Source organism: Macrobrachium nipponense, chromosome 1 (genome assembly GCF_015104395.2).
Source record: "Macrobrachium nipponense isolate FS-2020 chromosome 1, ASM1510439v2, whole genome shotgun sequence".
NCBI lineage: Eukaryota > Metazoa > Arthropoda > Malacostraca > Decapoda > Palaemonidae > Macrobrachium > Macrobrachium nipponense.
In genome coordinates, this window is record NC_087200.1 from 57,997,416 (window position 1) to 58,014,628 (window position 17,213).

Here is a 17,213-nt window from a genome sequence, read left to right on the forward strand (position 1 = left end):
CCACCACTAAAAATGCTTATAACTGCCTATCTTGAAAGTTCAGATACCAAATGTATACCTTTAATAACATCCTACTTCAAATAAACCTAAAATTACTAACCTATTACTGTAATAATCTTTGAGGTTATATTATTAATATCATTTCAAAGTTATCTTAAATATTTTACCATTAAAAATATATACCTACAGCCAATAACAGACAGAGAGAGAGAGAGAGAAAGCATTGAATGGCAACATCATGTATCTGACCATCAAGAGTGAAATTATGAATTATTTCTGAGATATAGAGAATAATAATGGAGAGAGAGAGAGAGAGAGAGAGAGAGAGAGAGAGAGAGAGAGAGAGAGAGAGAGAGAGAGAGAGAGAGAGAGAGAGAGAGAGAATAACTCCGACTCCTTTCCCTTCGCCTATTCGTATATCAAACTGTCATTTACTCCCTGCCCATCTTCCTCCAAGTGGATAAAAAGACTGGGAATCGCTATTTTTAATTAATCTTATTAATATTTGAAAATTAGTTATAAGGTAAATAATTTATTTACTCTACAAAACAAATAAATATACATGAGAGAGAGAGAGAGAGAGAGAGAGAGAGAGAGAGAGAGAGAGAGAGAGAGAGAGAGAGAGATGTTATTGTTACTGTTTAATCTCATTAAACTTAATATTATTTATAAACTAGTACTGTATATTATTATTTTACCATAAAATGTAGTAATGTCCTTAAAGATATACATACATTTCCAGCTCAAACAGAGGGCGAGAGTTACCACTAGGACATACGTACTAGTATCTTGTGTGGCAAAGAGAGAGAGAGAGAGAGAAGAGAGAGAGAGAGAGAGAGAGAAGAGAGAGAGAGAGAGAGAGAGAAGAGAGAGGGTTATCCTTATTTAAAAGACTGAAATGGATAGATTATTGTCTTTAAAATACTATCACATATGAATTTTAAAATTAGTTAAATTACTATTATATTATTATGCGAAAATATTAATAAACATACACATGTACCATAGAAATTCTCTCATCTCAGTAAAAGAGAGAGAGAGAGAGAAAATTTACATGATCCTAAGAGGGCAACACAGTTGTTGGACCCCAGCCAACTCAGCTTGGCTACTTGGAGTTCAAAGAACAAGACACGGGGTAAAATGCATTTTCTTTCATTCTTACATAATTTTTTTATTTATAAACTAAAATCTTGCTAATTCCCTTTAGTATTTCCTTTAATGAATTTATATTATTGCTGTTTACATTAATATTGATATTTGAAAATTAGTAAATCATTTATCATTCAAAAAACACATCTCTTACAGAGAGAGAGATAGAGAGAGAGAAATGGAAAGATTATCGTAGTATTTGTAAAATACTTTCACATATGATTTTTTAAATTACAGTTATTATTATTATTATTATTATTATAATAATAATAATAATAATGAATGATGGGCTGCTTGTCTCATCTGGTATTCTTTGATCGGGAGTGTCGTTCGGTCTGGTATTATTTGTGCTATTATTTATGCACATAGGTCTCCTTAGGTTGGTGGGGGAGGAAGAGCACTTCCTGCGTCGTATTCAATGAGGGCTTCTCTTGTTGTATGAGGAGTGCCTCGAGCAGTCGCAAACGCCGTTGGTCAGGAGCCCTCCCTATTATCTTAATATTCTTGATATAACCGTCGCGGGAGATGGCTTCCTGGTGTGCTGTCATGGTATGGTTTTTAATTGCCCCTTCTTGCGCGTGGCAAGAAATCCTCTTGGACAGTTTCATAGAAGTCATACCAACGTAAGACCGGGACATCCACGGACGGGGCATGAGAATTGGTAGACTACATTCGACTGTTTCAAGAGGTCTCTTGCTGGGGGGGGTCGGGTTGTTTTTCATGATAAGGTCGCGGGTACGTCGATTTTGGTAATAAATCACGAGTTCGAGTTCTTTGTCAACTTCGGTGGGGGTCACATTTTCTCTGATGATTTTTCTCAATGCATCTTCGTCTCACGGTGACGTGCGTGCATTCTGGCTTTGTAAAACAGCTTGATCTTCTCATGGGGGTGGGGCTGCAGTCTCTCACTCTCGCTATACCACCGATCCAACGCTGTTCGGACTTCTTTATTAATAAGCCGATTCGGATACCCTTATTAACGAGTACCTGAGTGACTCGGTCGAGTTCTTTATGAGTGTCCTGCCAGGAAGAACAGTGCGTGAGGGCCCCCTCCGAATGTAGGTCCTGACTGTGGTGTTCTTGAACTGTGCAGGACATTCGCTGTCACCATTCAGGCAAAGTCCTAACTTTGTTTCTTTGTATATACCGAAGTTTTTAGGCCATCGTCGGTCTTGGAGACGAGGTACGTCGAGAAAGGGGAGCTGGCCTTCGTTGCTGAATTCGACGGTATAATTCGGCGAACTGCACTGCTGGAACATGCGCCGGACAGCTTCAACCTCTTCCTCATTCTCGCATGTACAAAGATATCGTCGATATATCTGGCGTATTTACGGGTTTTCTCATATTGGAGAAAACTCTCTCTTCCACAGTACCCATGTAAAAAATTGGCGAATAGGACACCGAGAGGGGAACCCATCGCGACTCCGTCTTTTTGTCGGAACATCTGGCCTTTATGGGTGGAGAAAGGGGGCCTTCTTCGTACATATCTCGAGGAGTGCCCGCAGGATACTTCTGGGATATTTAGCTGGGTGTAGAGGGGTCCCTGTAGATGCGGTCCATAATGATATCGATGGTCTCGTCGACAGGAACGTTTTGTGAAAAGCGATTCTACGTCCAAGGAGGCGATAGTTCCTGTTCCTGGGGAGTCTTGGATTTCTTCGAGGAAATTCCGTAGAGGAGCGCAGGCTATATCGGCTAGGTACGTAGGGCGTCAAGATTTGATTAAGGCGCTTGGCCAGTCCATACGTTGGGGCGGGTGTCTGGCTGATGATGGGGCGGAGAGGGTTTTCCATTTTTGTGTGTTTTTACGTTGCCGTACAGATAACCAAGTGTGTAATCTCCGATGATGGGCGGGAGGTGCAGGCATTGGTGGCTGTGTTGACATTGCTAATGATGTCATTGGCTTCTTTTTTTTATTTCGTCTGTAGGGTTTTTAGTAAGGCGCTCGAACTTGGTACTGTCAGACAAGATGGCATCCAACTTCTGGTGGTACTCCGCCGTCTTGATCAGTACGAAGGCTGCTGTCTTGTCTGCACGGCGCACAGTTATGTCTTCTCATTGACGTAGGGCCTTCGCTGCTTCTTTCATCTCACGGGAGAGGATACCACTATTGTATGTGCCGCGTTCCGTGAGGGCTTCTGCAAGCAGGAGGGCTGCAAGGAGTCAGTAGTGCTGACGAGATTGCGGCTTTCATATTGTTGTAATCGAATCAAGCAGCAACTCAACTTCTAGTCTTTCTCCAGGGGTTTCGGTTTGGAGATAATGTGGCAGTTCCGGACATCCCTCCTTCAGCGTCAACTGAGAGCGAAGACAGACGAGCGCCGTGCCCTGCGAGACGAGGTCGTGAAACTGCGAGAGGAATGGGCAACCTTACAGCAGAGTAGCGAGCAAGACAACCCAGGGAACGATGAAGAAGCCGTCCGTCCCAGCACCAGCGAAGGAGATGAGATCGAACCCGAACATCCTGATGGAGAAGACGACGACTACAACCCAGAACGAAGACCTACCAAATCTACAAGACTTGAGTTACCCGCATAACATAGAAGTATGCCTCGCACCTCCAAGACAAGGATATGAAGAAACGCTTGCGGGACATCACTCGGAAACCTCATTTCTCTCAATGGGGGCAAGCTTCGGATGCCGCAACGGACAGAAGGGTACATCAATCTAACAGATTATGATCCTACACCTGACCAGGATGAACTGCTACGGTTAGGCCTGACTGCCACATTATCTCCAAACCAAAGAAATCCCCTGGAGAAAAGACTAGAAGTTGATTGCTGCTTGATTCGATACAACAATATGAAAGCCGCAATCTCGTCAGCACTACCGACTCCTTGCAGCCCCTCCTGCTTGCAGAAGCCCTCACGGAACGCGGCACATACAATAGTGGTATCCTCTCCCGTGAGTATGAAAGAAGCAGCGAAGGCCCTACGTCAACGAGAAGACATAACTGTGCGCCGTGCAGACAAGACAGCAGCCTTCGTACTGATCAAGACGGCGGAGTACCAACCAGAAGTTGGATGCCATCTTGTCTGACAGTACCAAGTTCGAGTGCCTTACTAAAAACCCTACAGACGAAATAAAAAAAGAAGCCAATGACATCATTAGCATGTCAACGCAGCCACCAATGCCGTGCACCATCCCGCCCATCATCGGAGATTACACACTTGGTTATCTGTACGGCAACGTTAAAAAACACACAAAATGGAAACCCTCTCCGCCCCATCATCAGCCAGACACCCGCCCCAACGTTATGGACTGGCCAAGCGCCTTAATCAAATCTTGATGCCCTACGTACCTAGCCGATATAGCCTGCGCTCCTCTACGGAATTCCTCGAAGAAATCCAAGACTCCCCAGGAACAGGAAACTATCGCCTCCTTGGACGTAGAATCGCTTTTCACAAACGTTCCTGTCGACGAGACCATCGATCATCATTATGGACCGCATCTACAGGGACCCCTCTACACCCCAGCTAAATATCCCAGAAGTATCCCTGCGGGCACTCCTCGAGATATGTACGAAGAAGGCCCCTTTCTTTCTCCACCCACAAAGGCCAGATGTTCCGACAAAAAAGACGGAGTCGCGATGGGTTCCCCTCTCGGTGTCCTATTCGCCAATTTTTTACATGGGTACTGTGGAAGAGAGAGTTTTCTCCAATATGAGAAAACCCGTAAATACGCCAGATATATCGACGATATCTTTGTACATGCGAGAATGAGAGATTGTTGAAGCTGTCCGGCGCATGTTCCAGCAGTGCAGTTCGCCGAATTATACCGTCGAATTCAGCAACGAAGGCCAGCTCCCCTTTCTCGACGTCCTCGTCTCCAAGACCGACGATGGCCTAAAAAACTTCGGTATATACAAAGAAAACAAAGTTAGGACTTTGCCTGAATGGTGACAGCGAATGTCCTGCACAGTTCAAGAACACACAGTCAGGGCCTACATTCGGAGGGCCCTCACGCACTGTTCTTCCTGGCAGGACACTCATAAAGAACTCGACCGAGTCACTCAGGTACTCGTTAATAACGGGTATCCTCCGAATCGGCTTATTTAATAAAGAAGTCCGAACAGCGTTGGATCGGTGGTATAGCGAGAGTGAGAGACTGCAGCCCACCCCCATGAGAAGATCAAGCTGTTTTACAAAGCCAGAATGCACGCACGTCACCGTGAGGACGAAGATGCATTGAGAAAAATCATCAGAGAAAATGTGACCCCACCGAAGTTGACAAAGAACTCGAACTCGTGATTTATTACCAAAATCGACGTACCCGCGACCTTATCATGAAAAACAACCCGACCCCCCCAGCAAGAGACCTCTTGAAACAGTCGAATGTAGTCTACCAATTCTCATGCCCCGTCCGTGGATGTCCCGGCTCTTACGTTGGTATGACTTCTATGAAACTGTCCAAGAGGATTTCTTGCCACGCGCAAGAAGGGGCAATTAAAAACCATACCATGACAGCACACCAGGAAGGCCATCTCCCGCGACGGTATTATCAAGAATATTAAGATAATAGGGAGGGCTCCTGACCAACGGCGTTTGCGACTGCTCGAGGCTCCTCATACAACAAGAGAGCCCTCATTGAATACGACGCAGGAAGTGCTCTTCCTCCCCACCAACCTAAGGAGACCTATGTGCATAAATAATAGCACAAATAATACCAGACCGAACGACACTCCCGATCAAAGAATACCAGATGAGACAAGCAGCCCATCAGCCAATGACAACGCGAGCCGTCGTGACACAGCGCCCAGGGAAGTCTTGCCCCAGCCCTCGACGATCAGCTAGGCTGCAAACAGCGCAACCTTCAACGACGAGAAGCGTCTTGAAGAAAACTTCTTTCAACCAATAGCTGGAGCGCATTGCGCCACCAGCCAATGAAAACGCAGCTCGCGGTGACCCCCTGCTGACCTGCCCCTATATATTGAGTAGATCTTGACAACACCTACAGTCTACTCCGATCCACTGCCGTGATCATGCTCGGATGATACCGAGAGAAACGTTGGCCACTAGATCGACTTGTATTTTTTATTTGTTCATATACTGTGACAAATATATAAATTTTAAGCAATATCCCCGAAATTGACTCCTCCTGTGAGTAATATTGGCGCAATACTCGCCAGTTGTAGTAGCACAGAGAAAGCTATTGTTAGAAAAATAGAGAAGACTACTTATAAGTTGAATGCAGCTGATGCAGCAATATCTTTCAATAAAACTTGTTTGAAAGAGGGTCTCCTTCCAATATATTATTATTATTATTATCATCATCATATGGAAATATTAATAAACATTATTACATACATGTACCATAAAAATCTATCTTCATCTCAGTAACGAGAGAGAGAGAGAGAGAGAGAGAGAGAGAGAAGAGAGAGAGAGAGAGAGCTGGAGTTCGAAAGAAAGATGTGTGAAGACTGGGATTTCCTTCATTCTTATATAATTTTTAAACTTTATAAACTAAAATCTTACTAATTTACTGTAGTATTCTTTATTGAAGTAGTTGCTCTTTACATTATTATTAATATTTAAAAATTAGTAAATCATTTATCATACAAAACGCATACATCTCTGTAAGAGAGAGAGAGAGAGAATTATTATTATTATGTGATATCATTTAATCTTATTAAACTTACTAATACAGATTTGATCAATATTAATATTTTAAAATTAGTAAATCATCTTTGTATCATAAAAATGTATTTAGGCATGAAAATAACATCAAAATACACTAATTTGGGTTTATTTATTGGAAAATCCTGCAAATAGGCGAATTCACTGTAAATAATGGGTAGATATGGTCCAGAGAAAAATCTGTGAATCAGTGAGTCCATGAATCCTGAGAACGCGAATACGGGGAGCCCACTGTATATGTATACAGTAGACCTCCCCCCCGTATTTGCGTTCTCCAGATTCGCGGACTCACACATTCGCAAATTTCTCTTGGGAACATATCCCTGCATTATTCGCAGAAAATTTGCCTATTTGCTGTATTTTTCTATGAGAAATATCCACAAATTCCTGTTTTTTTTATCAATTTCATCATAAAATGCACTTTTTGTGATAAAATTATTAAAAAATCAGGTATAAAAATTTTTAGTGGGTTTTTCTTGTGTTAACTAACAAAATGAGAGGTTTTAAAAACTTTTATAGGGGTTCCAACTATTGTTGGGGGTCTGGTGATGCATCCCCCGCGAATACGGGGGACCACTGTATATATAAGCAAGTAATTCAGGTCAAGTAAAGTAAGTATATACATATGATAAATTAAAATTATGGCTAAATGAAAAACTAAGTTAACCCTCTTACGCCGACTGGACGTATTTTACGTCGACATTTTTTGTCTCCCGTGTGCCGACTGGACGTATTATACGTCGACTTACAAAAGTTTTTTTTACAATTCGCGGAAAAATACTTATAGGCCTACCAGCCTAAAACTTTTGAATCACGCGCCTTGGGGGATGCTGGGAGTTCATGGATCAAGGTGTTGGATTGTTTTATCTGTGACACATCAAAAATTATTTCGTCACTTTGACATAATTTTTGTACCATTGTAAATTAGCCGTTACATAAAGTATTATCTATGAAAATGTGCGCATTTTTATGTAGAATACAATAAAAAAATACTCATGATTGTAGCTTTTATCAGTTTTGAGATATTTTCATATAAATAACGATAATTGCCAAAATTTCAACCTTCAGTCAACTTTGACTCTGCCGAAATGGTCGAAAAACGCAATTGTAAGCTAAAATGCTTATATTCTAGTAATATTCAATCATTTGCCTTAATTTTGCAACAAATTGGAAGTCTCTAGCACAATATTTCGATTTATGGTGAATTTATGAAAAAACTTTTTCCTTACGTCCGTGCGGTAACTCTTCCGAAAAAAATCATACATGCGATTGTGATAATGTTTGCACCATTTTAAAATTAGCCGTTATATAAAGTTTTATATATGGAAATGTGCACAATTTCATGCAAAATACAACTAAAAACAACCCATGGTTGTAGCTTTTATCAGTTTTGAGATATTTTCATATAAATAACGATAATTGCCAAAATTTCAACCTTCGGTCAACTTTGACTCTACCGAAATGGTCGAAAAACGCAATTGTAAGCTAAAACGCTTATATTCTAATAATATTCAAGCATTTAACTTCATTTTGCAACAAACTGGAAGTCTCTAGAACAATATTTCGATTTATGGTGAATTTATGAAAAAAATAACATTTTCTTTACGTCCGCGCAGTAACTCTTCCGAAAAAATCATATGTGCGATTGTGGTAATGTTTGCACCATTTTAAATTAGCCGTTACATAAAGTTTTATATATGAAAATGTGCGCAATTTTATTTAGAATACAACTAAAAATAATTGAAGGTTGTAGCTTTTCTCATTTTTGAAATATTTGCATATAAATCTCGATAAATAGAAAAAAAACCACATTCGGGGAGTCAAATTTGACTCTATCGAAATGGTCGAAAAAACGCAATTGTAAGCTAAAACTCTTACAGTCTAGTAATATTCAGTCATTTATCTTCATCTTGAAACAAATTCGAAGTCTCTAGCAAAATATTTAGATTTATGGTGTATTTAAAAAAAAAAAAAAAAAACAAAAAAATCTTTCCTTCCCTCCGCGCGCGGATTCTCCGCCACAAATCTCGAAATACGTACGTCCCATTCTCGGAATATTTGCTCCATTTCATATTAGTCATTTCATAGAGTTTTATAAATGAAAAATGTGCGCAATTTCATGTAAAATAAAACAAAAAATATTTGAAGGTTTGTAGCTTTTCTTATTTCCGAAATAATTGCATATATATATATAAAAAAATTCTACATTCGGGTCAAACTTTAACTCGTCAGATATGGTCGAAAACTGCAATTGTAAGCTAAGACTCTTACAGTATAGTAATATGCAATCATTTGTCTTCATTTTGAAAGAAATTGGAAGTCTCTAGGACAAAATTTAGATTTATGGTGAATTTTTGAAAAAAATATTTGTTTATGTCCGCGCATTACGAATTCATGCCTTATTTTGTGATAATATTTTTCTCTGTTGCTTGGGCTCGTTTTAACAATGTGTTATATACCAAAATGATCGCAATTTAGTGTACATTACAACAAAAAAAAGTAACTTGTTACCTTTAACCGTTTTGCGCACAGCGCGATTTGAATACAATTATATTGTAAATTTCGTTTTTTGCGCTATCTATATCGCATTATTTATATATGATAATGATAATTTTTTTCAATTCTGATGGTTGCATACTAAACTTCAGGCAATGACAAAAAAAGGAGCCAAAAATGAACTCTTAATCTTGAAAACTAAGCGCTCTGTGATTTTTTTGAAAAAAACAAAATATTTTTCCGCTTACGCGCTCACTCCGAAACCCCTCCGGCACACGGGAGACAATTTTTTATTTACCACTCCGGCGTAAGAGGATTAAGGGTAAATAATTTTACTAGGGTAAACTGAAGATAATATAAAAATAACTTGAAAGCATCAAATCATATAAATCACCAACGATGCATGTCCACCTGGACTTCAGACCAGTTTGTAGTTTGAAATATATTTTAAGTGTATGCAACTATCGCTAGGATATGAATTGCATGTGGTTTCATTAGTTTGTACAGAAATATTAGAAGATGCGCTGTGAAAAAGTACAAGTAAACAATGAAAGACAACACAAATGTACAAGATATGCATGTACTATACAGTAAGTCTCTGCTATTCCTGGATTCGTAATTCACGGAGTCGCATATTCGTGAATTTTTCCAGTGGCCGTATATACCAATTATTCACATAAAATTTGCCTATTTGCGGTATTTTTCACTGAGAAATATTCATAAATTACTGTATTTTCATATAATTTTTGTGATTGAATGCACTTTTTGTGATAAAACTATCAAAACAGGCAGTTCTAAGTGTTTTTAGAGGGGTTTTATGTATTCTCGGATTTTAGCCATATTCACGGGGGATGCATACCAGAACCCCCTGCGAATAGTTGGAACCCCTATAAAAATGCTTAAAACCTATTTTGTTAGTTAAAACTCAAGAAAAACCCACTAAAAATATTTACACTTGGGTTTTTAATGGTTTTATCACAAAAAGTGCATTTTATGATGAAATTGATAAAAAAAAAAGAAAAAAAAGAATTACATTGGACCCCCCGTATTCGCGTTCTCCAGATTCGCGGACTCACACATTCGCGGATTTCTCTGGGGAACGTTTCCCTGCATTATTCGCCGGAAAATTCGCTGTATTTTTCTATGATAAATATCCACAATTCCTGGTTTTTTTGATGATTTCATTATAAAATGCACTTTTTGTGATAAAACTATTAAAAAACCAAATATGAAAAGTTTTTAGTGGGTTTTTTTTTCTTGAGTTTTAACTAACAAAATAGGCTGTTTTTTAGCATTTTCATAGGGGTTCCAAACATTCGCAGGTTCTAACTATTCTCTGGGGGTCTGGTACGCATCCCCCGCGAATACGTGGGGACCACTGTAGATATTTTCTCACAGAAAAATACCATGATAGGCGAATTTTTCCGGGAATAATTGGGGCGGGGGGGGGCAAATATTCCAGAGAGAAATCCGTGAGTGTTTGAGTCCACAATACGAGGGGTCCACCGGACGCAGGGATTCCGATACCCATACCCCGCGAATATGGGGGTTTACTGTATACACTTATTTACTATAATTATCATGTCTATGAGTGATATTACCCGTTGGGCATGCTTGTATAAGTCCTAAGTTGTTAACAGCATCTGGAATAATTTTCATAAATTTGGTTTGTCCTGCTGCAACAAGGCATCAAAGGTTTAGTAGCAGTAAGAGACAGTAAATGGAAGGACCAACATTATAATTATAGCTAAATACCACAATATTTATCCTTATATTCTGGACTCTTACTTTTTTCCACTGCGATATCACTAATTGATTCATATCATAATCTAATTTTAGATCGACAATTACCATCCATACACAGAAGAGGAGGAGGAGGAGTGCACTTACCTTCATGAATAACTTCCTCTTTTCGTATGACACGATACCTTGCATCCCTTTTCAATGTGCCTTTAATGCAGCGACAGCCAGCAACTGGAATTTTCTTCTTTCCTTCTGTCACAACAAATTCTGCCAATACATTGGCTTCTCCTGAAACCACAAAAATGCACAAAGGCCACTGAATTCACAATCATGCTCAATGTTGTTATAAATATGCAACTAGACATGAGTGACTTGGAGTATAGTTTGTTTTTAATATAATTTGTTTTATTAATCTTGAAAAATAAAGCATCTGACAATATTATTCTGATATTTGGAAATACAATGCATAACAGTTCTCCAATTAAAGTTTCCTCAAATATCTGAAGCAATTATTCCACATTTTATTCTACAACTCAATAATATATAATCCAAAATGTAAAACTTTATCTCAGTCCTAAAGTACCATGAAATTATTAACTATAAATGATAATATGCTATACATATACTCTGTAGCAAAATAGTTTCACCAGAATAAAATATAAACAGGTTTTGACGTAGGAAAACCTATCTTTGGTATCGCTGTTGAGTGACTTGACTAATTTAAAAGAAATAGCCTGGCCACGTAGCTGGGTATTCTGCCATAATGATAAATGACTTACCTAAGCATGCTGGGTATGGTTGTGGTCTTGAGACACCTTCTCCAAGCGATAGCAAGCATACCCACCCATTAGGAAGACCCCTGGTTTTCCTGTAGCGCCTATGGGGTCAGGACTAATACCACCTACTGATACACAGTGCAGTCAAATTTGTTCCAGCTCATGGCAGTAGTGTTTTAAGAATACTGACTCTGATGACCACCCAGTACATTCGGAGACCTCTCCGAAAGGTACATTTCTGAAGAAGGCCAACAATGTAGTAATTTCCTAATATCATGTGACCTATGAAATGAGAGTGGGTTTGCCTTTTTAATGATGGATTTAAAATTATTCTTAGCCCCTGTAGTAGAGAGTGGTTTATTAGTGCTAGGATGTAGGAAAATCGGATCTTCTGGGGATGTTTGTTGTGACCGGGGTCTAGATAAACCTTAGTGCTTGAACTTGGCATAATGTTCTGTCTGCTAAATTGAGGTTTCTTATAAGAATAGATTTCCTTCTTAAAGGAGTTTAAATTTTTTACCAAGAATGATGGACCAGGGTACAATAGTAATTGATTATCGTCAGTTTATGTGTATATCGCCCATCTAAGAGAGCCCAATTCACTCATACAGGCTCCTGATGCTAATGCCACCAAAAAAATTGCTTTGTAAAGCATGAGTTTGTTGTTAACTCTGCTGAATTGAGGGTACATAAAAGCCTAAGTACCTATTCAGGGAATAAGTTATTGGAAGTCTCGGGGAGAGGGTCTTTGTAGAGCAAAAGGCCGCATATACTCTGTAGCAAAAAAATATTTCACCAGAATAAAATATAAACAGGTTTTTTGACGTAGGAAAAACCTATCTTTGGTAGTCGCTGTTGAGTCCTTAAAGGAGTTACTTCCATGGTGTCTTCCAGCTCCCCATGGTGACTTGACTAATTTAAAAGAAATAGCCTGGCCACGTAGCTGGGTATTCTGCCATAATGATAATGACTTACCTAAGCATGCTGGGTATGGTTGTGGTCTTGAGGACACCTTCTTCCAAGCGATAGCAAGCATACCCACCCATTAGGAAGACCCCTGGTTTTCCTGTAGCGCCTATGGGGTCAAGGACTAATACCACCTACTGATACACATGCAGTCAAATTTGTTCCAGCTCATGGCAGTAGTGTTTTAAGAATACTGACTCTGATGACCACCCAGTACATTCGGAGACCTCTCCGAAAGGTACATTTCTGAAGAAGGCCAACAATGTAGTAATTTCCTAATATCATGTGACCTATGAAATGAGAGTGGGTTTGCCTTTTTAATGATGGATTTAAAATTATTCTTACCCCCCCTGTAGTAGAGAGAGTGTTTATTAGTGCTAGGATGTAGGAAATCGGATCTTCTGGGGATGTTTGTTGTGACCTCTAGATAAACCTTAAGTGCTTGAACTTGGCATAATGTTTCTGTCTGCTAAATTGAGGTTTCTTATAAGAATAGATTTCCTTCTTAAAGGATTTAAATTTTTTACCAAGAATGATGGACCAGGGTACAATAGTAATTGATTATCGTCAGTTTATGTGATATATCGCCCCAGTCTAAGAGAGCCCAATTCACTCATACAGGCTCCTGATGCTAATGCCACCAAAAAAATTGCTTTGTAAAGCATGAGTTGTTGTGTTAACTCTGCTGAATTGAGGGGTACATAAAAGCCTAAGTACCTTATTCAGGGAATAAGTTATTGGAAGTCTCGGAGAGGGTCTTTGTAGAGCAAAAGGCCGCAGAATGGAAGGGAAGTGACAACTTCTATGCTGGGATCAATCCTGAATCCATAAAACAAGGGTTCTGTTAATGCTGTCTTATATGCCATAATTGTTGTAACCGCAAGATACTTGTCCTTTAAAAGGTATATAGATAATTTATAAGTGTTTCTGTAGAAATCTCGATTGGGCTCTCAATATGGATATAATCTAACCATATTTTCCATACGGACTGGTATTGCCGGATAGATGATGTCCGTTATTTTTGTACTAGGTACCTAGCAATATTGGGTGAGTAGTTTTCACAGTAGATTATATTTTTTAAAAATTCACTATATGAAGGTCTCAGCTTATAAAGGAGGCTGCATAAACGACTTTCCCTCCTACTTTCTGGATAGTACAGCAGACAGTAGTAGGATTGATCTCATTGCCTGTTGTTGAAGTAATAGGAACCAATGACTGTTTGTCTACTTTGGGGCTCGGCAGTCTCAGTGAATGGCGATCCAGTTTTACGGCTCTTGTCTAGCTCCATAAAATCGGTGATTTATGACACAATAACGAGCAGAGTTTCAGTTATTGGTGGAATAAGGTGCCGATAATAAGAGTTATGGCATCATTACATACCTAACAGAGGCACAATTTACCAGTTATCAGCGTCATAAATTGCCGAGTTTCAGTTAATGGCGGTTTTCGCTTATCGTCCCCTGCTGAGAACGGAACCCACCCCCTCATAACTGGGGGACTGCCTGTATTAGGTAAGCTGTTCCTTTGAAGGTTAGGAGCTTGTTCAAAACCTTCAAAATTTGGGACAATGAAGTAAAAAGATATATCTTCTACTTATTCCAGTCTTCAAGGAAGGCATCTCTTGCTGTTGCTTGACTGTCTAAATTCGAGGACACATATACTGGAAGTTTGTGATTCTTGTATGTGGTAAAACGTGTCCACTTCGGTGTGGTGGAAGTAGGTTGGTTATTGTTTGAAAAGAGAGTGGTTGTCCAATGTCTACTCTGTTGAGGCTGTCATCTCCCTAGACAAAGAGTCTGCTATTACATTAAGAGACCCTGTAAGGAGAATTGCAGACAAGTGCCACTTCTTTACCTGTGCCATCCATTGAGAGGAGGTGAGCATGATCCCAATTTCTTGAGGCAGGACACTGCAGTCATATTCTCTAGAACCAACAGAATACTACGTTTCTTCTGGGGGTTTGAGTTTCTTGAGACAAAAAGACAGCCATCAGCTGTATGAAATTGATATGACATTTCTTTAGAGTAGCTGACCACTTCCCTGCCCCCTGACGATCCTCTCAATGTCTTCCTGTGATGGTAATTGCTTCATAGCAAAGGAAGATACAGGAAAGGAGAACGCATTTTCGAGAAGTTCGGCAGTAAGGAGGTTTTCGCGCCCGTGTTGGAGCCGTCTTTTCCTTGCGGCTGTTCTGGAATCGTCGGGCGTGTTGTGGAGCGCAAAAACGTGCCAATGTTACGTGAGAAACGCCGCGATTTCTGATGCAATACCTTGTCTAGATTCATTTAGGGAGTCCTCGTAAACTCGGGAGTCTGTGACGCTCGCCGTAGGCTCCGCCCCCAGAGTGCCGTATAAATACGACGAACGAACTTTGGAGAGCAGTGATCGTAGAAGGAAGAGATCGTAAAAGAGAGAGATCACCAGTTAGTAAGAGCCACAGATCAGATTATCAGTGAGAGATCAGCAGCAGTGATCGTCAGAGAGAGACTAGAGACGAAGGAACCGTCGAAGTATCAATCAAAAGAAGAGTTGTTCGAGAGTTGGTTGGATATTGGTCTAGTCGTCTTCAGGAGTGGACGGCCGTGTTTTCTAGATGTCGAGCAGACTTCAGAGAAGAAAAGGTCCTGCTACAGGTTTTGGGGATTTCCTGCCTTTCAAGTAGACTAGTTTCTGCAATACGGAGTCAAGAGGATGACTGCAATTGCCGCTCTACATTTATGAAGCCAGCGCGTCGAATCGCCAAATCGAGTAGCAAGTATTTGAATTGCCTCACTGTTCCCACAGTTCATGCAGCGTAAGATTCTATCTTTTTATGTAAATAGGAGATACCATTCTGCATTTACCTTTGTTAGTAAGCTTGTAAATAAACCTTTGTTGTGTTAGTGTTTCTTTCTATACGTATTCGTATCCCCAGTTTCAACTGTTTGTGTTGATATATTTTTTTTTTAATTTTTTTTTTTAATTTCATTTCGAACCTGAAGCGGGACTCTCTCAGAGGCCGTACATTGTGTCGACCTTTAACCAGGATATTTCGACACTGTAACATTGTCTCTGAGATCTTCAGATCCGTAACACTTCCCCAACCTGTTAACGAGGTATCTGTGGTATTATCACTTTTACAGATGCAGGAGTCAGGGTGACCTGTTTTGCCAGAGATCCCTACCGGGTCCATGGCCGAAGTATCTCCCCAACTTTCTGATTCATTTTGTGGGATTTGTCTCACATTTTATTCTTATGTGCGACAGCCAAAATTTGTTCAAATTTTTCATTGCAATCTGAATATCTATTGGATCTACTGATGCAAATTGCAGCAGACCCATCATACGTTTTAACTGCCGTCTGGAAACAATAGGCTGTGTCAGGAACCTTTTGAGGTTTTTCTGTATTCTGTTCTGTGTTTTGAGAGAGAGGTACAAAAGGCCATGAACAGTATCCCAACACATTTCCCAGCCACTAAAAACTGTCTGCTGGTGTGACACAGGATTTTTTCCAATTTATTATAAAACCTTTTGACTGGAGTCTGTTGACCACTGCTCTTAGGTTTTTCAAGCACACTTTTCTTGTGGCCTCCAGATTAACCAGTCATCTAGATTAGCTATTAGATGTATTCTTTCTTTCCTGAGTTCTTGGACAGCTACCGTTACCAATTTTGTAAAGATGCTAGGGGCAATGTTTAGCCAAAAAGGCATGACTTTGAACCTGTACATATTTTTCCCTATCTGGAACCCTAGGAAGGGGCGGAAGGGAACACCAATAGGGATGTGCCAGTATGGATCTATAGAAACTGTCCAGGTCCCTTCTGGAATAACAGAGCGTACTTGAGCAACAGTAGTCATTCAAAAATTTTGTTAAACAATGTGCTTGTTCAATGTCGATAGGTCGAGGATCATTCTTCGTTTGGAGGAATCCTTTTCAGGAACACTGAAGAGACATGCTTGGCAACAAATATAAGATTGTTTCTCTATGGCTCCTTTTAACAGGGCCTTCTGCACATAATCTTCCAAAGGTGGGTCTGGTTTTTGTTTTTGAAAGAACCCTTTCAATGAAAGGGGGGGGGAAGAATGAATGAACACCAAATTTCCACCCAACCTATTGAGAATAATGCTGTGTTCCCAATGAGAAGACTTCCATTCCTTGTGATATCTTTGAAGCTGACCTCCGATCAAACAATTCCTTCTGGTATCCTCCCCTTCCTCTATCTTTGCCCTTGATGGGCATTACAGGAATTGCTTTTCCTTTTCCTTTCAAAGACAGTTTTAGGCCCTTTTGATAGGATATACCTTCTGCTGAGTAGGTATATCTGCATATGAGGAGAACTATTGGAGGTGACTGAAGGCTTATATGAGTTTTGATCAGAGCAAGCCTTTTTTGGATTGGGTAAGGGGAAATTTCTGGCTTTTTGGTTTCCTGAAATCTGTTTTCCCAGGCGAGGCATACACAGTACAAA

The 17,213-nt window shown here is 40.0% G+C and overlaps 1 protein-coding gene across 1 annotated transcript in view; it reads right to left on the minus strand.

Annotated features, from left to right (window-relative positions):
* The window catches only part of LOC135218795 (translation initiation factor IF-2, mitochondrial-like), a 290,814-nt gene that overhangs the window by 8,704 nt on the left and 264,897 nt on the right, over nt 1–17,213 (minus strand). Inside the window, exon 14 of the mRNA XM_064255245.1 lies at nt 11,172–11,340. Within this exon, the coding sequence (XP_064111315.1) occupies nt 11,172–11,340 (169 nt within the window). The remainder of the gene's footprint in view (nt 1–11,171; nt 11,341–17,213) is intronic.